The sequence below is a fragment of the Gambusia affinis genome, linkage group LG11 (genome assembly GCF_019740435.1).
Source record: "Gambusia affinis linkage group LG11, SWU_Gaff_1.0, whole genome shotgun sequence".
NCBI lineage: Eukaryota > Metazoa > Chordata > Actinopteri > Cyprinodontiformes > Poeciliidae > Gambusia > Gambusia affinis.
In genome coordinates, this window is record NC_057878.1 from 11,000,248 (window position 1) to 11,021,625 (window position 21,378).

Consider the following 21,378-nt stretch of genomic DNA (forward strand, 5'->3'; position numbering starts at 1 on the left):
CATAAATAAATAATAGAGATGAAAAGTCCTTTTATACTTTGTTAAAAAGCTACAGAGTGTCACAAACATTTGTAGCTTGGCAACCACTCAGCTGATGACCTCAGTCAGCGTCAGCAGGTCATGCTGCCGGTTTCTCTCGGGTGACAACATGGAGACGAACTGTTTAGCTGTTGTGCACAGAGAGGCCATCTGACGTTAGAGTTTCTCATGTCTAAAAGAAGCATCTGCAATCATCCTTCAGACTAATCTTTACATTGATTTTCTTTTCTTATTCATGTGCCAAGCATGTTGGCATTCAGTACTATAAAGAATCGTATCTATTGTTGAGGGACAAAGTGTTGTCATGCAATACATCAATAAATAATTAAATACAAATTTAAGGAATTTGATCATTTTAATTTTCAAATACTTTATTACATAATTAAAATAACTAAATGTTAAAATAATTCATTAAATTCTATATTCTTTATGTTGAAGCATTTATAATTATGTTTTGCATTACATTTGTATCACAGCAGGTCTTAAATTTACTTTCTCTTTTTATTCCAATTTCATTTTGATGAACATTTTATTCAGATTATCAATGTATAACTAACACACATTTTAGACAAAGTGTAAATATGTAAGGAACATGACATTTCCCCTGTCTATTGAAACTTTTCTGCTTTATATATGAATATAATAAAAAATATTTAATATACATGACATATATTGGTTATTGTTTGAATTACACTTTTAATAAGATGACATAAATAGATTCTTAAACAAAAATACTCTGAAATGCATTTTATTTAAGATGATCTCTGTTACAGATTATCTAGATATTTACTCTCAATTCTATAGATGACGTGTATAAATATTAAACAAATACGCATAACTTTGTTTTCTAAGAGGATATCCATTAATAAAAAAATGTCCAATACAATTATAGATTTTTTTTTATATAAAATATAAATCATGGTGTCATTTTGGTGTTCTTTCTAGACTACATGTCCCTTCTGTAAAAAATGTCGAGCGAGTTTTCATGCTGCTGTTCTACTCACCGGAAGTCAAAGTCGATTGTTTTGGTCTTGTGGTCACGTGACGTGTTCCGCTCGCGCAACTTCCCCAAACAAACGCCAGTTGGAGCAGTTGTTTTTGTTTCTGTTCCAGCAGAGAAAGTAAAACCTGAAGAGGTGTCGACCTTTCCGCACGCCATCCTGGAGCTGTCAGATGGGATATCTTCCTCTTAAAAAGACTCGTCGCTCAGGTGAGCAAATTATATCTTTTCTTTACGGTCAACGTTCTTCCAGCTATTCGTGTTTTTTTTTTTTCTCTTTCCTGTGCGACCTAGATTAAATCAAACGAGTCCAGGAGCAGCTCCTCTTGAGTGTTTTTTGCTGAGCGGTGTTTTGCTTGAATAATGTGTTTGTAACAAAGGAAAAGCTAAACAGGCAGCTATCGGCTTTCAGCTTGCTGTCCCTGCCAGCGTTTAGAGTCTGCTGTTTGCTCATCACAAACACACGCGCAGGTCAGCCTGAGTCCCGTTTTCATCATTTACACAACATAGCGACGATGTCTGCCCCTCCAACTCATTTTTAGTCCACAGTTCACACAAACCCATTATCTGCTGAGCATTATAATTTGTTTCATAAACAAATGTTTTAGCAAAGCTGTGGCGGAGGGAGAAGGCGGTTGGGTGGGTAGGGGTATTAAAAGTACAAGCTAGACTTTTCTGTAAAATACTTTAACTCTTCTGCCAGACCCTCAAAATACTTAAGATATAGTTTCCATTATAGAGCAGCATGTTATGGTCACCACTTACAAAGATAGTTGCTTTAATTTTGACAGTAGGTTTATTGTTCAATAGAGATGCACTAATCCATTGATTAAAAATATTTTTTTATTAACACAATTTTAATTACATTCTCTGTTAATGAAATATGTCGAAATATAAAATTTTCATGTAATTAATATCCTTAATTTGTTCTGTTTTATTCAGTTGTGTAAATAACTCCACGTTAAGCTCCTTATTTGTTTGTTGTGTTCCTTTTTAAGCGCTTATTTTCTTTATTTTGTTAGTTGACTTCCGGTTTTTGAATTTAATGCTTTTATTTTGGCGAGAGAACGTCCGCTGTTTATGTTGTGCAGCGCCAGCTTGGCAATAGAAAGAACGGAGGATAAGTTGCAACTGTGGAAGTCATACATTGTATACCCCACACAACAGTGTTATAAATGTTTCTTATTAGCGGCCCCCTTGATAGAGGCACAAGGTACGTTTATTTTGTAAATTAGATATTTCTAATATTGATCAATTGGAATTGTGATTTTTGGCTTGTAATCAAATACGGTATAGTTTATGAATCGGTTGATGTTGTTAGTGAACGTTGTTTTCAGTTTCCAAACGTTGAGAGCGTGTTGTAAGAGCGTGTTTTGTATCTTACACTGTGTTTTTGTGTTTGTGCAACAGCTCTTACGGTGAAACTTATGGTTTACGTCAATAAACATGGCTGTTCATCAGTAAAGCCAAAATCCTTCATTTGGGAGGTCTGCTATTTGTATCAAATAGAGATTTTATATTTAAATAGAAATAGATTGACCGCAAGCAATAGATAAATAGATAAAGTCTCACATTCATGATCTAAATAAAGTAAAACACTAAAAAAATATTTGCATGCAATTTTAGTTTCACTGACACAATCGGACGCATGTTTCTTGAAAATTTATTTGTGCAAATTAGCTTAAACACATTAAGCTGCTATTAAGGAAATGTTTTGTTGCACATTTTATCTATTAATGTTTTTATATCTTCCATTTATTTCTCATTGAATTGAACACTGGAATTTGAAGATAATAAATTTGTCTAATTACTAAAGCGATTTACGACGATCCAGATTCCAGGTGCAAAAAAAACTCTGCTTCTATATTTGATCCAGCTTGTTTCCCATCTTGCCATTTAAGTGAGTTTGGAGCCAAAACATTCTTAGTAAAGATTAAAAGTTAAAGCAGGAGGATTTTACTCCCTTAAATCATTGCCTTATCTCTGAGTTATTATGAAACATTGTGACGCGACCTATGTCTGATCTCTATCATTTGTGTGTGTGTGTGTGTGTGTTCGGCTTTAATTCATATTAGATCAGAATATAAAAAGTGATCCAGATTCTTGAATATTTTTGTGATTGTCTAAGTGTGTTGACTAAGGGGAATATTATTCCTTATTTATAAGTGAATGCACCCTCATCCACTCAAAACAGTGACAGCAGCTGGGGCGTACTAGCCAATGCGAGCACATCATGGTGGATGTAACCAAATGGCCCATTTTCAGCCTTATGGCGCCGGAGGAGCTCCCATCAATAAGGAAGGCCTGCGTGTTTGGCTCATCTGCTAATGAGGCCATCTACGTCACCAATGACGATGAGGTGAGAGGTCACAAGAAACACATTTTTCTGGTTTGGAGTTCATTTGAACGTTATCTAGAACATGACATTTCATATCTGCTGATTTTATTTCATTTTTATTTTGCACAGGATCTCATTTAATATTATTCTTAATCACTATTTTTTGCTGGTTTTACTGAGTTTTATATGTAATCTATTGCTGTTATAAACGATCTGTTTTACCTCTGGCAATAGCAAATACAATTATTTTTACCAAGACAATGACCAGACAATGAAAAGAAAAACAAGGTCAGGGTAAAGTATTTTTTGCTGTAAGCCTTGGTGTCTGAAGCTTAAATAAAACTTCTCTCATAATGAGCTATGATCGCTTCAGCACCTCCTGCTGGTGTTGATACTTGGTTGGAAATACACCAGCTGCTCAGATTAGCAGGTTCAGAGTTCATACGCCCACTTGGAAAAATAACAGATGAGTAGAAAAAAAAATTATGAAAAATTGAAATCCATTTTTAAAAAATCTAACGGACACAAAGGTGAATTTCTGAAAAGTAAAACACTTTATATAATAATTTATTTATGTAGGGCGCTCTTTATCCACATGAATACTTAAGTTTTTGTCCAATGCATTAATTTATTTATTTTTTGTTAGATCACATCAGACTAGTCCAGAAAACAAACAAACAAACAAAAAAAGGCTTTTACAGTTTTAGATCAGGTTAGATCCATGGTTTTGTTTTAGCTGCCAAAGCATTGAAACTTTCCCAAACAGAATAACGTTAAAAATAGAACAATGTTACCGATCACAAATGTACATGCATTTTGTGTTGAATAATTAGATCCTGATTTGATCAATCTTGAAGTGATTTTAAAATAGCACTTTGAGCTGGGTCATTGATCGAAAAAAAAAAAAAAAAAAAGCTGTGGAATAGCTTCAGCTATTTTGTTTCATGTTTAGTCTTCAAAAACTGAGAATTTTTTCAAAAATGTCCTGAAAAATAGTGAAATTCATGCCTGGTAATGCTTGTTTTGAGGAGAGGACATTAGTCTTGATTTAAAAGAAAGTGAGTTCCTTTGAATCAAGGCTAATAATCCCTCTGTTTAGAGCTGCCATATATTCATATGGTCCCACCCTTTCTCCTGTGTTCTTTCCCCGCTTGTCCAGGTCTTTGTGTTTGGGCTGAACTGCAGCAACTGCTTGGGGACGGGAGACAGCCAGAGCACCATCGTCCCCAAGAAGCTGGACTTCCTGAGCGGCAAGAAGGTGGTGAGCCTGAGCTACGGCAGCGGGCCCCACATCCTGCTGGCTACAGACGGTAGCGTCACAGAACTCGCCCCCATTTTTGCCGCAAACGCAGAACCTGCGGTGGATCGACAAGTGCTTGTGCGTTTCAGACGGAGAGCTCTTTGCGTGGGGACACAACGGCTACAGCCAGCTTGGAAACGGGACGACCAATCAGGGAGTCGCTCCGGTGGTCGTATCTGCCAACCTGATCAACAAGAAGGTCACGGAGGTGGCTTGTGGCTCCCACCACTCCATGGTTCTGACTAACTCGGGAGAAGTGAGTTTCCTGGGTTGAACTCAACAAATGTTTGCAATAAACAGAGGTCTTTGCATTTAACCAGAGTATCTGCAGAAAGCAGATTTGCTTTTGTTTGGAGTGTTGAGCAGAAACAAAAGTCCAGTCATGAATAATCCACTGTGAGCTGAAGTCTGGAAAACAAGCTCAGGATAAAGGAACCTATTGTGCTTCAAGCCAATTTACAGCAGAAGCTGCACTTTGGCGTAAAAGCAGAATTTTTTCACACTTTGTGCTTTGAACATTACTCTGAAAGCTCTCAAACCCTCTGAAATGTTTCTCTGCACAGCTACATATTTCATTATATTTAAGTGGGATTTCATGGGACAAAGCTATTGGTTGTCACACTTTTAGTTCAGCTCGTTGCCTTGACGATGTGGCCACCTTGTCCTCCAGGTGTACGCGTGGGGCTACAACAACTGTGGCCAGGTGGGCTCCGGCTCCACGGCGAACCAGCCCACGCCTCGCAGGGTTTCCAGCTGCCTGCAGAACAAGCTGGCCATCAGCATCGTCTGTGGTCAGACCTCGTCCCTGGCCTTGGTGAACAACGGAGAGGTGACCATTTGGGTTTTTTTGTTGTTTTTCTTTAGGCAGAGCCGGTGCTGGGTGCCACCCTGCTGTGACGCATGCCTTTCATTTGTCTGCAGGTGTACGGGTGGGGCTACAACGGGAATGGGCAACTCGGTCTTGGGAATAACGGGAACCAGCTGTCTCCCTGTCGACTCATAGGTCTGCAAGGTGTGTGTGTGCAACAGGTGAGAGAAAATGCTGAGTCAAATATAAACTACCTGGAAAAATATTCACATCCTTTGACAGTTTTTTCCCCCCCTCTGTTTCTCACGTTGTGGTTATAAACCATCCAATTTAATGTGAGAGACTGACGTAAACCATTTGGAAGGAAAATAATGACAGGGTATAAACATAAACTAACTGATAAAAGCAATCTGCAGCTGACTCGCTTATCATACGCAGACGATGAACGTGTTCTCTATTCAGTAGCATGTGGTTAAAAACTCAGGGCTCAGTTTGTTGCTGAAGTTCTTTTCTGCCCAGATCGTCTCCGGCTACGCCCACTCCCTGGCGCTAACAGACGAGGGTCTGCTCTACGCTTGGGGTGCAAACACGTATGGACAGCTGGGCACAGGCAACAAGAGCAACCAGCTGAGCCCGCTTCAAATCCTGACGGAGAAGGAGAGGTGACGGAGTCTCTCTCCGCGTTCTCAAACTCTCGATTCCCGCAGCCGCCGCTCCGTCCGACTGCTCCGTCCGTTTTTGTTTTTTATTACAGGGTCGTGGAGGTCGCCGCCTGCCACTCCACCCACACGTCGGCCGCCAAGACCCAGAGCGGTCACGTGTACATGTGGGGCCAGTGCCGCGGCCAGTCCATCGTACTGCCTCACCTCACACACTTCTCTTGCACGGACGACGTCTTTGCGTGCTTCGCCACGCCCTCCGTAATGTGGCGGCCTCTCTCCATGGGTGAGATGAGAAACTTGGGGCTAGGAGTGGAAAAACCAAGTCAAGTCAAATTTTATTTGTAGAGCACATTTCACCAATTCCATGTATTTTCGTCGATGATCTCAACCTCTCCACCCTGCAGTCCTAGTGATCAAAGCCGGTTGCAGTTATTACATCAGCTGTAACACAGATAACCTGTACGTTGTGGAGACATGTCACATTTTGTTGACAGCTTTTCCAGTTGGACCCGGAGGCGTTTTGGTTTGTGCCAATTCCTTATTTCCTGAAATGACCACATTCAACTGTTCAAACATGCAACACCACGTTTGAACACCATGAACGTGAGAGAATTTTGGTGCAGATTTTATGCGTAAACCCAAGGGAAAAAAAAAAAAGCAAAACCTTGTGAAGATGCTGCGGTTGGTAAGAATGTCATTATCCTAATAAAAGCCAGTCTTGCGTTGCATCGCGTGGTGTAGCAGTTGAGCAGGTGCCACAGAGGCCTGTCTTCACTGTTGACCCCTGACCTGGAGACCTTTGCCGCACGTCTTGGTCCTTGTATTTCTGCCAATTTCCTGTCAATGAAAGTGAACAGTTCTTAAAAAAAAGTCTCTGTAAAAAATAAAGAAATAAAAGCTGTCTTGTACCAACATGGGAAGAAGCCATTACCCCAAAAGTAACATTAAAATGCTGGATTATAAAGCATACCTTTTAAAGACATTTTTACTAGCTAAGCTGAATTTAAAGCTTTTTCTTTGTTTTTCATCATCATGGAAATCATTTCTGTTTTTATTGTCAGACTGTGAGGGAAAAAAAAGAAAACAACCTCTTTTTCCTAGTGTATGTAAACTTCTGGTTGTGGTGCTTCTCTCCCATCAGAGCACGATGACTTCTTAACTGTGGCTCAGGCTCTTAAGAAGGAGTTCGATAACCCAGAGACCGCTGACCTTAAGTTCTGCGTTGGTGGCAAGTACATCTACGTGCACAAAGCGGTCCTCAAAATTAGGTCAGCTATTCTCCGCCTGGACGTTCAGTCTCTGCCTAAATCCTTCACGCGTGAACCATTTCTTGCAGCCGCTGTCCTCCGTCTCTGCCGTCCAGGTGCGAACACTTCCGATCGATGTTCCAGTCGCACTGGAACGAGGACATGAAGGAGGTGATTGAGATAGACCAGTTCTCCTACGCCGTCTATCGCGCCTTCCTCCAGTTCCTCTACACGGACAACGTGGAGCTCTCTCCTGAAGACGCCATCGGTCAGACACACACACACACACACACACACCCACACACACACACACACAATCCAGCACGCAGCCGGATTTCGGCTTGTATTTGTCGTGTCATCCCTAATTGTTGATCCAGTCTGTGTCTCCCCTCAGGGCTGCTGGATCTGGCCACGTCTTACTGCGAGAACCGACTCAAACGTCTGTGTCAGCACATCATCAAGAGGGGGATCACGGTGGAGAACGCCTTCTCTCTGCTGTCTGCCGCTGTGCGCTACGATGCAGAGGTCGGTCTTCAAAGCACGTTCATTCATTCTTTACCAAGCCTCACATAACAAGCAAACAGTTGATCAGTGTGAAAGTGGGCATGAGTTGTCCCTAAAATAACCTTGTGAAGTTATCGGTTTGTCGTTTCATATCTTGTGTCCTTCCTTCCTAGTTTCTTTCTAACCTGATGCCATACATACTTTCTACATTTATTTTTTTCTTCCTCTCTCTCTCTCTCTCTCTCACTTTCTTTGGCATTGAAACATTTGTCAGAGTCAACTAGTGACATTAATTGTATCTGTGAATCTTGGTGCCCCTTGTTAAGGAAATAAATAAGTCTTACCTAAGTTGAAACGCCGAGTCGATCAAGAACGAATCAAAATGCATTTTGATAATTGTTTTGTTAAGAAATTAAGCAAAGAATATAAGCAATGAATTTCCCTGGCTAGTCCAGGGAAGTGAAGAAAAAGATGAAAGTGCATCACTTTTCGTATCCACCAGCCCTCTTACGAAGAGTGGAGGATAAAAAGGGAGTTTCAGTTTACGTCACAACTCTGGTATTTGCACCAGCAGACTGTGACCCTGGACGGTTCAAACCCGGTTCAGGAAAACCCTTTATTATGTGTTTCCATCAAGCTGCCTCCAACATGAAGGGTGCTTTATAGATAAAATTGTTCGACTACTTGATTGATTGAAATATAACAAAGTTTTGTCTTAACACCCTAAAACCACAGACATTCATTACTCATTTTGGTCATCCTGTTTGACCAAAATGACCTCTTTTTGTTATCTTTTTCTTTTCCCTCTAGGACCTGGAAGAGTTCTGCTTCAAGTTCTGCGTGAACCACCTGACTGAGGTGACCCAGACGGCTGCTTTCTGGCAGATCGACGGCAATCTGCTTAAAGACTTTATCTGTCGAGCGAGTCTCTGTGGAGCCTTCAGAAACTAAACCTGGACTGCAGGAAGTGACGGAAACGCATCCAGAGAGACTCCCGATCCGGAATCCTGCATGCCGTCAAATCCAGTCTTAGAATGTTTGCACAATGGAAAACTTCCCCTTCTAGCCATCTGTGTCGGCGCTGGGTCTGAACACGAGCGAGTGTTGCATATACCTTCACACTGGGAGCAGCAGCTGGTTCCCTACAGTGCCTTGCTTTTTAATTTACACATATTGTGTAGGGCAGGAGAGAGGAGTGCTGCTGTTGATAGTATTTTAGTTTAACTTAAAAGACTTTAAGTATTCGGTCTTGTTGTTTTTATTTTAAGTGAATGAATCAGTTTAGTGTCTACTTTTATGCTTTGCAGATTGAGACTCTGTGCTAGTAGTTAATGAGAGGAAATGACTGAAAACTGATGGTTCTTCTGTGTAGGTCAACCCCTCTGTTTGAGCTATTAGTGCCTTTTAGTCTTTCTGGTAAAATGATCCAAAGAAACTTGAGTTGCAAAGAGGCCTAAGAGTAGTTCTTCAGGTTTAGTGGATTTTATCTATTGATTTGTTTCATCAAGGTGTTTTTTTTTTTTTGTAAAAAAAGTTTATGTAGTTTTCCACGATGAGGTCATGGTCAGTGAAATTTATTGGTGGCTTCATAACTGCTGACGCTAGCTTAGATATTTTTTTCCCCCCTCCTTAAATCTTTGATGTACTCTGACAATTACATTTAACAGTATTATATCTTATTGTTTTCTTTGTGTATTATATTTTTCACTTATTTCTTTGCAGGACATTGAAAATCAACCAATTTCTCTCTATTGATGCTGAATAATAAGTGTCAGTAAAATGCTTTGACCTCTGAAAACAGATTAGCAAAAAATATTTGTCTGGTTGTTATCTATAAGTATGTTTCACTCCTGGTCATATTAAAGGTAGAGAGATATCCCTCCCCTCCCCCCCTAAGATCCTCCTGACAATGTTCCTCCAGAGAGAATTTGACGTTTTTTCATGGAGTGGTGCTTTTTAAATTTAATATAACACAAATGTATGTGCTATGAACTCTCACTCCACTATAAGTCTCTGTAGTTAGAGTTTCCTCTTTCTAACTCGAGAAAGAGGAAACTTTCATGAGCGACTGAAGGATCGAAGGTCAAAGGAAGGGGGGAGAACAGAAGGCAAGTGGTTTAGGAAGTTCTATTGCAACCAGTGGGTCGCTGGTTCAAATCCCTACTCGGCGATTTGTCCACTACATGCTTTCCCCACTTTGCCAGCTGGTGGTGGCCGTAGGGCAGCAGTGGGCGAATGACTGACTGTGAAATGCTCTGGAGTTGGAGAAAGCCCAATAAAAGCCATTTACCGCGTCCACAAGGATAGAAAGGCAGAACACACATGAGAACTGGAAGTAAAGAGATTTAAGGACAAGAAAAATACCAAAGGGAAAGGTAAGTAAAGCCGCAACATTTAGACGATAGGATGGGGAAAAATAAGTCTGGAAAATACTTTTCTAAAATGTATTTTAATGATACTAAGATGTTCTTTTCCATATTTGACCAATTTACTGAGAGCTGATTAGTAATACCCAACATACTTTAATCTTACAAAATAGGCATAGGCATTTGTTTTCATTCATCAGAATAGCTTTTCAGTATGCAAATTTGAATAGTTCACAGAAGCAGCCATGAGGCCATTGGAAAATCTGGAGGAGCAGCTGAGACTCACAGCTCAGGTGGAAGAATCTGTTAAGAGGGAAACTTTGCTGCGCACTAAACAAATTTCACCAAATCTGGAAGATTCTCACTCTGGAACGCAGGTTGCCTCTTACGTTTTCAAAGAAGTTTTCACTTTTACATTAAAGGGGTAATTTTTTTGTATTTTCCAAAAAAAAAAAAAAAAAAAAAAAGATTTTGTTGATCATGATTGATTTGTTAAAGACAAAAAATGGATCAACCGTATGGAGGGGTGAAAACTTTTTAAAATAAAACGTGATATTATGCTACTTAAAAGTGTGCAGCACTTTGCAATGACCCATGTGCTAACACAATAAAATGTGATGCAGAATTAAATTGAGGTTTTTTTAAAAAAGTATTTCTGTGCACAAAGGAGACAATATTTCAGTAAGAGTGGATTTTCTTGAAATGCCCATGGAACATGTGAGAGCTCTGGAACAAAGTCACAAAATGAAGAAAGAAAAATAAAGCACACAAATTACATTTATTTAAAGAGTTTTATTAAAAACACTTGTAACCAAACGTGTGTGGATATATAAATAAATAAAAAAAAAATATATATATATATATATATATATATATATATGTTTTAAAGTTAAGAGTTTTGACATTTCAGACTCTAAAACCAAACTCTGAACACGTTTCTGTAAACAGCCAAAAGGCTCAGTGATCTTCCAGGACATAAATAAAAATATTGCTTTCACATATCAGGAAGCCTGATATTACTACAGTTAGTTGAATTTCCTTATAAAAATGTAAAACCTAATGAGTAAAACTGTAAATTAAAACCAGGAGATCACTGATTAAAAGTAGCTTCTCTTTGTGCCACGTCCCACCATCTCAAGAATGGAGACGGCCTCCTTCAGAGATGCCGACGCTCGCTGCAGCTCCACTTGTCTCCTCTCCAACTCTAAAAATCAGAGTTTTCAGGTTAAAATTTAAACTTGTTTGCAAGTTACAGACTTATTACTATACATTATAACTTCAATAACCTATTTATTCACAGAAAAGGGGGATAGTTCCCCCCATTTATGGCATTTATACATTTTCTGGAGACTTAACAGAAAAGCAACACTCTCTGCTGAGGCTGCAGCTTGATGTAAACTATTTATGTAAATTAGACTCTCAATGAAGAGCAAATTAAGCCCCTACAAACCCAAACACCACTGGGCTTTGTTTATCATTTTAAATGAGTCCAGCTGCAGCTCTGCTCATTTGTGCTCAGTTCACCACTGACGACGGAGGAAAGGAGAACTTCAGCTTATTTCTGAACAGCTGAAGGAAGGAATAATGCCCAGAACGTAAGGTTTTCTTTGACGTTTTAACATGAATGAGGAGCGAGGAAGCCGACATACCTTCTTTCTGCTTGGTAACCAGGTCTGAGAGACTTCCAGAAGCCCGCATCATTGAAAGAGCCTGGTCATAATCTGTGGAGAAAATTTCTGTTTCACTTCTTGAACCAACACTGTGCTCCACGTTTACTGGCACTCCTGGTAGAGTTGAGTCAGAATCGTTCTTAAACACAGGTGCCACATTTATTGACACCCTAAACATTTCATTAAGTCTTTTCTATTTTTAAGTGAAATATATGTCCAATCATAATCATTCAGCAGGGAAACAGGAAGTCATGGGTTATAAATGAAACTCTGATAACATTAACATAAAAGTTCAACTATGTCAATTTCATAGAAGTTGGTGGGGGTGTCTAAATGTGTGCCTTTTGAAAATTAAAACTACTTTTTAAAAATCCTTGATATTTTTACTCAAATATAAATTGTGCTTTTTTTCTAAATACATCATTGCTGTAATAAAAATAAATTACATGAATTTTTTATCCATCTTTACCAGGAGTCACCTGTAAACTTTGCCACTGTAGTTGTGTTTAGCTCTCTTTTCCTCACCCTCCTGGCTGGCCTGATCACTCTGGATTCTGCTGGAAATGTTGTTAATTTCTCTAATAAACTCGGTGAAGATGGCCTGCGTACATCCAGCCGCGTTGCAGCTCCTCCAGAAGCCGGCCGAGTCGACGGCAGGTGAGGGAGGCGCTCGGGTGGAGGAGCGCTCCGAGCGAGGAGGAGTGTGGGGAGAGTGTGGGGCGGATGAACGGGGCGGGGGCGAGATAATAGTCGCGCAGTCGGCTCTGGGTGGAGTTGCGGTGAAGTTGGAGCTGGTGTACGACGGAGCGCTGCTGGAGCGCTCTGGGTAAGGGTAGAGGGCGGCGGCACTCTGATGAGGGACGGACGATCCGCTGACGTGTTCTTCCTGCTGCTCAGGTCTGGACTCTGAGGACAGAGACAGAGCGACGTCATGACAACTGATTTCAAGATCACAGCGATTTAGAACGATGATTTGCTCTAAACACACTACGGCTGCAACTGAGGATCAATTTTAGTAATTGATTATTCTGTCAATCAGAGAAGAAATTGACACATTTTCTCTTTTCTTCACAAATCTATAATAATCTATCAGCAACTGAAGGGCTGCATGTTGTCCATCCAACAGGACTGCTCAGATTCTCTACTCTAGCAGCTTTAAATCTGCATGTTGCCAAGGAGACACAGTGGGGAAACACCAAATTACGGAGATCCTACTTGGATTTTCTCTTTTTATCGTCTGCACCGCCTTCTCCATCAGCTGAACCTGCAGACGCTCGTCAGTTACGGATCGAGGTGAGGGATCCGGGTAAAACTCGGCGCCGTCCGCCACCGGGGACAGCAAACTCTCGGACTCCGCATCCTTGAGAGGAAACGACACGCGTTGCATCACAAAACCGTCATGTTTTGTTTACGCTGAATCAGAGAAGTTACATAATTCGAATCTTGAAGCTGCCAAACTAAAAATGGCATTGGAGGCTTGATTGAGAACTTGCAGAGTGTATGATGGTGTCGTCGTTGTGATTGAAGTCTGAATTTATATTTTCTACCCGAAACCCTGAAAAACCAGACAGAGATTAGAAAAAATGTTTAAATTTTGATTGTATTTCTGGTAAAACCGCTGGGAGGGCTCACCTGCTGAGGAACGCGAAGGTTCTTCTGACTCCCTGCTGTGAGAGGAGAACATCAGGAACAGTCGGCCATAATAATTTACATTTTATGGAAAACAATATGAATTTTTCAGATGTTTTGTATAATTTTACCCACATTAACGTACAGTCAGAAAGTAAAAATGCGTGATGTGGTACCTGATGAGTGGCGGGAGAGCTGACTGAAAGGCACAAAACATGAGATTATTAAATCATCTTCAGGTTCTAGTGATCACAAGAAGTGGGGGGAAAAAAACAAACAAACAAAAAAACCAAAAACATCCAGCGTACTTCATGCTCCTGCACAAAGGTCGCACTTTCCTCAAAGTCTGACTCTAAAGGCGGCATAAGTCCCTCCTCATCTGCAGGGAACAAGGAAACTGTAAATACAAAAAAACAACAACAATAGTTTCTATTTTATGACTGGAAGAGTTTTAACCTGTGTCTGAAGAATCATCGGACAACATCCTGCTCTTTTTCACTGATTTCCTCCTGGACACGCCGTCTGCGTCCCTGTGTTGAAGAGGTTAAAGGCATCATCGTAGCTTCCACTAGCTCACTCGAAAGAACGATTCACAGAAGAAATGCTAATGATTCATTTTTACTTTTGTGGCTATTATAGAAACTATGAGTCAGTTTTTAAGCTTTAGGACATCTGATGATTTTGTTGATGTAGATGTTTGACTTGTTCAATTTGTATCTTCACCACGGTTTTAATACACTTTTTTTTTTTTGGGGGGGGGGTGTTTGTGTCAGTTTTTTAAATTACGTGACCATTTGATGCTTTATTTGTATCACTGTAATTTCCCAGAGGTGTTTCTGGTATGATAAAAAAAAAAAAGTATAATTTCTTTTATAGTAAATAAAAGACATTTCATTAGGACAATTTTTCCCAACATAGTGTAGTTTCACATATATTATAAAGCAGGAAACTTTAATAAAAATAAATTCAGTTTTGAAAATCTGATTTGACCATGGACTCTTACTTACTGTTCATCAAAACTCAGATGTCTCTAAAAAGCAAAAAACAAACAAACAAAAAACAAAACAACCACAGTCAAAAATCGGGTCGGTAAGAAATCAATGCGATTAAAACAAACAAAAGAAAAGTAAAAATGTATAAAAACCTTGGTAAGCGATATACTTGATGAGTCGCTGCATGAGGACGACCACATGGCAGCTGAAGGATCTCCTGCAAAAAGGTTTAAAAGATTGAACTAAAATTGTATGAAACTTAAAAAAAAAACACACACACACAAAAAAACAAACAAGCCAGCATGAAGCGCTTGAGCAGCTCTTACCGTTGGCTTTCATCTGCAGTGATGGAGGAGCATGCAGGGCACAAAACATCCTTAAAAAAAACACAAACATCTAAGTTGATGTGAACGGTAATAATGGAAGTGGAAATAAAAGAGAGAAACTCACATAACAATGCTGTTGGATAAACTGTCCAAGCTGATGTTTCCCTCTTTCCTCTCACAGGTGAGGCAATAAGTCTCATAAGAACAGAACATGAGAATCGTAATTTTATATAAGGGACAGAACTCTAAAAAAAGGATTTGCATTTATTTATAATAGGAGATAATTTAGGAAAAAATTACTTTTGATACTAGTCACAAATGTGTCCCGTTAATAAATGCGAATACAAACCTTTGATGATCCGGCTTTATTGGGGTTCTTGGGTCGGGACGTTTTGGGTTTGCGATTTTCTGGGAAAAGGAAGAGTTCAATAAATCAAACATTAAAAGTAACAATCATTTTAGTAATCGATTATTGTGATGGCAGGAAAATTTGGCACATTCGGCAGATTTTCCAGAACATCTTAAGCCTTTATATACAAAATTTTTTAAAAATTGATTAAAAGACGCTTTTAAATAAGAAAATAAATATTTCAATGCAATAACAGCATTCCTTCTAGTGAATGCTTGATCATTTACAGCAAAGGATGCATCCGCAGCTAAAAACATACTTCAAACATCAACATTAATAATTGGATAGCTTCATATGAGATTTTTTAATTTTTTATTTACAGAATTTGAACCAAGTGAAGCTAAAACTGACACTGACCTTATTTTCAGACAAAGGATTTTTTTTTCTCTTATGTGCAAAATTTACACATTTTTTAAGTACATATTTGGCTTAGATACTGCTGAGTGTCTTGTTTAATCAGCAAATTTCCTTTTTGCTTTAATCAACTATTGTCAACTAATCGATTACCAAATTAGATGACAATTATTTCAATAATTCAATATCACATCACAACTAATCTGATTAATTGTTTCTGGCCTATTTATTGGAAGAACAAAAGCACAAAAACATGCAGATCTGAACACTTACCTGGATCACTGTGCAATCGGCAGTACAGTCTGTCACACAACAAAGATAAAATCAGAAAAAAAAAGACGTTTCTCTACAATGTGATTCTATTTTCCTCGTATCAGACGTACTCAAATTTCCCATTTTCATTATCCTCAAATGTCGTGGCTCCCTCCTCCATGGCACACGGGTAGTGGAAGGTCTTCTTACAGCGCTTCACCTCACACCCCGCCGTGGCGCCCTTCTTCTTGCAGCGTTTACACAGCTAAGACAGAGAGGACGACTGGTGAAGAAAGAGAGACGCCGGCAAACAGGAGGAATCTGTTCACATCGGACGGTCCTCACCAGTTTGCTTCCTCGTTTCACCTCCTCCTGCACATGTTCGACGGAGAAGCCGAACAGGTCGTCGAACTGCGGCGTGTCGGTGCAGAAAATGCCAGACGCAAAGAGCTGGGAGACAAAAAAAAAAACAAGTCTCTGAGATTAAGCCAACACGATAAGACGTAACTTATTTAAGGCTCATTATATTGGACAGGTATTTATGAGCTTTCTCACATTTTGTCACACCGCATCCACAAACATCAAAGTAGGTTTTTATTCACGGTTAACGTGTTAGCGTTACTGGCTCCTTACCGGCTCACGCACTTTATTTAAAATTGATATTGTTAAGGAACACAATGTCAACGTACAGGGATTATTTCATGTATTTATTAGTTTAACTGACGGAATGACAACCTGACTCACCTCTCATGTCACAAGAAATACTACTTACTGTGTGCTGTATTTGGGACTCCCAAGTCACTCATTTGCTAAGTTTACTTGTTTAACTTTTTTTGGGGAAAAAAAAAAAGTATGTTTAAATTTTACTATGCTGTATACTTTACTTTTACTTGATTAATATTATTACAAAGTACCACTACTCTTACTTGAGTAAAATAGCTGGATACTAACTTAGCTGAATGAATATGAAAACATGTTTGTTTTTTGTTTTTTTTATTTTGCCAAAAACACACCAGACACAGACACTCACCTACAGTGGGCTGTGTGTTAAAGTGAAAATTATTGTTTGTACAAAGGTTTTATTAATCTAATGTCTTTTTCTATGCCTACAGGGCCACTTGTAGATCAATAAAATAGAGTAAAACATTTATTATCACTGGAAGCTCTTTACCCTTTTCTAACGCACAAATATATTACCAACTGCATTAGCTTGATAGGTTTTATATAGAGAAAAAATATTGGGACGTTTTTCTTGTGCCTGAATTTGATATTTTGTAATTATTCAGAATACAAGTGTATTACTTTTACTCTTTGGAAGACCAGAATTTGATGTTTTCGTCTGCCTGATGACTTTTACTTGAGTCATTTCTTGGCTGACTACAATTTTTGGCTATTTTACCCACATCTGTGAATTACTCATTGATTTCTTGATCCCGTTTCTAAAAATCGTGGATAAATCTCTGCTGCAGTCACCACGTCTCATCAGAGTCAGTTTCCATCCATCCATCCATTTTCTATACACCCTTCGTCCCTAATGGGGTCGGGAGGGTTGCTGGTGTCTATCCCCAGCTAACGTTCCGGGCGAGAGGCGGGGTTCACCCTGGACAGGTCGCCAGTCTGTCGCAGGGCAGCACAGAAAACAGACGGGACAAACAACCATGCACACACACACTCACACCCAGGGAGAATTTAGAGAGACCAATTAACCTGACAGTCATGTTTTTGGACTGTGGGAGGAAGCCGGAGAACCCGGAGAGAACCCACGCATGCACAGGGAGAACATGCAAACTCCATGCAGAAAGACCCCGGGCCGGGATTCGAACCCAGGACCTTCTTGCTGCAAGGCAACAGCTCTACCAACTGCGTCACTGTGCAGCCCCAGAGTCGGTTTCTTACTTTCATTTCTGGTTAAAGCCTTATTTGCATTTTTATTGCGGTGTACAAAATTTCGTACAAAATAGGTATGTATATTTTAAAATTACAGCATTATGCTGCGCTACTTTTATCATTGTAAAAAGCGCATCTCCACCTTAGAGTTTTTGTTCGCAGTTTTTAAAAAAATAACTAAATACCAGCTCACTGTTATCAAATGTTTTCAAATCATTTTCACCGCCATTTTTTTTAAAACCCTCTCTACTTCCTGAGGACTTCAGGGGTTTTTTTTGCAGGCGGTTTGCAATGACAGAAATGATTCAAGTAGCATTATATTTACCAGGCAGTTCTGGTGGGCAGTGACCTGCTCTTTCTTCGATAAGGGTCCGGTTGTCTTCGTCTCTTCGAGCCGATGACAAAGGACGCACTTGCGGCTGTGGTTCATTTTCTCCACGCTACTCAATAGATCGAAATAAACCCAGAGAACACAAACATTCCCACTCGGACGTGCTCCACTAATCTAACGTACGCTATTCAAACTACACGAGACCTCCCTCCGGGGTTGCCAGGTTTTCAAAACAGGCCCCCGTACAGTTCCCGAGTCCTCGCGAGAACATTGCGGAGCGAAACATAAAAATTGTTTAAAAAATAAACCTGAATCTCTAATTGAATTCTATTGTAATCTTCCAAAGAATAAAGACTTGGTATTTAAAAATAAGAATCAGTTTTAAGAACACCTCTTCGTCGCATATATTTTAAAACTGGCAGCAGAAAGTAAACCTAAATAAATAAAATAAATAAATAAATAAAAGGAAAGAAAAAAGCCGAAAGTAATGTTGCCATAAAAGTGAATCATAAAATAAACTTAGAATAAAATATAAAAGTATTCTGTGATTTAGAGGACAAAATGATTAATTTTATAGCTAACAAATGGTTAAAAATAGAAATTCAGGTCCTCTTATCCACCTGCATCGCCACTTTTTCCCAGACCCCTCCTGTATCACACCAGGTATTTTTCAACTTTGCAAATCTCCTCGATAAGTCATCGTACATATTTGTGCAGTCTGTTGTAATATCACAGGTGCTTCATTAATTTGCAAGTTACCTAAAGATGCTTTTCAGTACCTTTTTTATTGCAATTTTGTATACATTAACATTATAACTCTCTTGACAAAAGGGTTCAACTTGTCTTTGCATTTACTCTTCCTACCGTGGGATTTTTAGAAACAGGTCTCTCTTTCTCTCCACAGTGAAAACAGTTACTGTGAATTATGATTTATGTTTTAAACAGGGATGTGGCAACCCAGTGCAGGATACTTTCAGTTTCATTTCCAGGGATTCTGCTGCTTTATATAGAAAAGAGACACAATCGCTGGTTTGTAACAATTTGTTTATGTAAAAAAAATTAGACAAGTCACCAGGTAGTGACGTCACCGTACTTAGTGTACAATATAGCATTTTCATTAACAAATATCTCATGACAGATAGTTATTATTACATATTATCTACATTCAGAAAATGATCCCCTACACAGGGAATAAGTTAGTACAGTGGTCTCTGGGTTTTTACACTGAGAAACAGTTGTTGCATTAATGAAATTCACAAATAGAAGAAAATCCACAAAGTTTGGACATCAGAACTGGTTTCTACAGACAGGCTGACACTAAACAAACAGCAGACAGGTGGCAATACAGGGGAATTCATGAATACAAATGGGTGTGTCTTACATTTAAATAAATACTGAGCTGACAAAAGAGAAACACACAACCTAAACAAGCTGCATGAATGTATTTGTTGCCCCCTTTTTAAAACCATGTCTTGGAGCTGATGAACGTGAAGAAATATATTTTTTGTAACCTTTCCTTGCTTGCGAAGTGATAAAAAGATGCATTAACAGATCTCAGTCCTGCTGGTCCACTCATACATCTAAAACTGATCAGAAAAATGTCTGTTGCCAGATCACTTTACTACACACAGTGGAGTTATTTCTCTAATGTTTACACCTCAACAGCATAATGATAACATTATGAGACCACAGGGCATTAATAAAAACAATAACAAACATACAACGTTTTGTGCAAAATCCAGGAGTACTGATGTTGGCTTTACAGCACAGATGCAGCCATGTGATGCTTGCATTCAGGAGGGCAAGTTCCTTGACCGGAGAAGTGCAGAGCAGTTCAGGGTTTGGCGTCTGATGAGTTTGTTTAGGTCTCACTGCAGCTGGAGGATGTGCTGAGGTTCCCGCTGCCTTCTGTTGGAAACACGATAAGAACCTGAAGAGCGCTCTCCGAAGGAGCATGCTGACTGATGGTAATGTGTGTTTAAAAACCTGAGCTGCTGAGAGACTGACAAGACTTGGACTTCTCCATGAGGGTCAAGAGATCAGCAGCAGCCATCCAGCTCTCCTTAGATGTGTTAAGGTTGCGCACAAACCTGTGAAAACCAACCACTGAAGCGTCATACAGCATACGGCTTTTATTCTCTGTGTAAAGTTTGGGAATCGGTTGTGCTGATTTTATTGGTTGTAAAGAAAATAATAAAACCACCTGTCTGTGTGTAATTACAACTTTTTAATGAAAATCACTAAAATAAACAACGTTTTTAACGTTACTCAAAAGTTTGAGATCTTTGATTTGATCACAAATGTCCAGAACACAGGTGGCAACATTTTATATCTACGTTTTAAATGAGCTCTTGCGCAATCCAAAATATTCAGTTTCCTCTGTAAATAATCTTCTTTTAAACTTAACTACTACAGCTGTCAACTGAACCTGAGCCAACTCTGTCTATTTATACTTTGTTTAACCTCAAAGTGCTTAAAATAGAAGATGTTTCTCAACGTATGCGTTATCAAGTGCTGAATATTCTGCTATCTCACACAAAGACTGGAAATGGTGTGCTCTCACCACTGTCCGTCGTCCCCCTCCTTCACCAGCTGCACCATGTCTCCACTCTTCACTGAAAGCTCTTCTGCAGCTTCGTTCTCGTAGTCTTCCACTACTGTGTATTTCCCAGCACACTGCTCACAGTTAAACACAAGAGACAGAAAAAAATAAAAAATGAAATCTGCAACACTCATGAGCTCAAGAGGAATTGGATATAACAGGAGGAATATTTCAATGAATGGAATCCCATATCTTAAGAAGAGTAACAAAAAAAAAAATAAAGCAAAAATATTAAATGGATGAAATGACAAACAAAGAGTGACCCACCAGCTTCTTGTGGTTTTCGTCTTCTGGATCAGAGTTAAGAGGCTCCTCGGCGCTGGAGTAGCCGTCGTGTTCGTCCAATGATAGGGAGGTCTTATTCCATCCTGATCAGAAAGACGCAAACGTCTCTTTTAGTTCGAAAGCTAAAGCTGCTGTTCCGCATCCGTGATCTTCCATCGGAAAAGAAAAACAGCGCTAAAACCCAGCAATCCAACTACGACTTCATCATATCCACACCTACAACCAAAAAAGTCTGGAAACTCCAGATGCCGGCATGCATGTTTAAAAGTCAAACAATGGGGAAAAAGTGTCAAGCAACCATTCTCATCACGTGTTTTTTAAAAATCTTTTTTCTAAGTCTAAAAGGAAAGAAAGGCTCCATGTAAAGGTGAAAGAGT

At 39.4% G+C, this 21,378-nt stretch overlaps 3 protein-coding genes across 17 annotated transcripts in view; 1 reads left to right on the forward strand and 2 right to left on the reverse strand.

The window, feature by feature from the left end:
• Positions 1-1,074: 1,074 nt before the first annotated feature.
• LOC122839281 (RCC1 and BTB domain-containing protein 1-like) lies at positions 1,075-9,700 on the forward strand. 3 transcript variants are annotated; one of them, XM_044130695.1, is made up of 12 exons: positions 1,075-1,249; positions 3,234-3,398; positions 4,537-4,687; positions 4,767-4,933; positions 5,348-5,506; positions 5,599-5,706; positions 6,005-6,147; positions 6,240-6,430; positions 7,289-7,415; positions 7,484-7,662; positions 7,789-7,919; positions 8,709-9,700. In XM_044130695.1, exons 2-12 carry the CDS (start codon positions 3,273-3,275, stop codon positions 8,847-8,849), a joined length of 1,623 nt encoding a protein of 540 aa, XP_043986630.1. In that variant the 5' UTR covers positions 1,075-1,249; positions 3,234-3,272; the 3' UTR covers positions 8,850-9,700. The 3 variants fall into 3 exon arrangements, with proteins under 3 accessions (XP_043986630.1, XP_043986632.1, XP_043986631.1); XM_044130697.1 differs by having other exon boundaries at positions 1,077-1,249; positions 7,511-7,662; XM_044130696.1 differs by lacking the exon at positions 1,075-1,249 and adding an exon at positions 2,134-2,252.
• Positions 9,701-11,119: 1,419 nt separating this feature from the next.
• Positions 11,120-18,317, reverse strand: phf11 (PHD finger protein 11). 4 transcript variants are annotated; one of them, XM_044130707.1, is made up of 18 exons: positions 18,109-18,317; positions 16,242-16,346; positions 16,028-16,161; positions 15,918-15,946; positions 15,231-15,289; positions 15,006-15,076; positions 14,882-14,931; positions 14,708-14,772; positions 14,571-14,593; positions 14,020-14,093; positions 13,872-13,942; positions 13,740-13,762; positions 13,567-13,598; positions 13,428-13,489; positions 13,150-13,294; positions 12,460-12,840; positions 11,914-11,985; positions 11,120-11,468 (listed from the first exon to the last, which is right to left on the reverse strand). In XM_044130707.1, the coding sequence occupies exons 1-18, from the start codon at positions 18,211-18,213 to the stop codon at positions 11,362-11,364; spliced, it is 1,608 nt and encodes a 535-aa protein (XP_043986642.1). In that variant the 5' UTR covers positions 18,214-18,317; the 3' UTR covers positions 11,120-11,361. The 4 variants fall into 4 exon arrangements, 3 of the variants coding, with proteins under 3 accessions (XP_043986642.1, XP_043986641.1, XP_043986643.1); XM_044130706.1 differs by having other exon boundaries at positions 13,567-13,601; XR_006372017.1 differs by having other exon boundaries at positions 11,432-11,468; positions 12,414-12,840; positions 13,567-13,601.
• Positions 18,318-19,141: 824 nt separating this feature from the next.
• The window catches only part of mcf2lb (mcf.2 cell line derived transforming sequence-like b), a 41,425-nt gene continuing 39,188 nt past the window's right edge, over positions 19,142-21,378 (reverse strand). For all 10 annotated transcript variants that reach the window (XM_044130713.1, XM_044130716.1, XM_044130717.1 and 7 more), the window contains 4 exons: positions 20,984-21,084; positions 20,678-20,790; positions 20,101-20,204; positions 19,142-20,022 (listed from right to left, as the gene is read on the reverse strand). In XM_044130713.1, the coding sequence (XP_043986648.1) occupies positions 19,976-20,022; positions 20,101-20,204; positions 20,678-20,790; positions 20,984-21,084 (365 nt within the window). In that variant the 3' untranslated portion in view covers positions 19,142-19,975. The remainder of the gene's footprint in view (positions 20,023-20,100; positions 20,205-20,677; positions 20,791-20,983; positions 21,085-21,378) is intronic.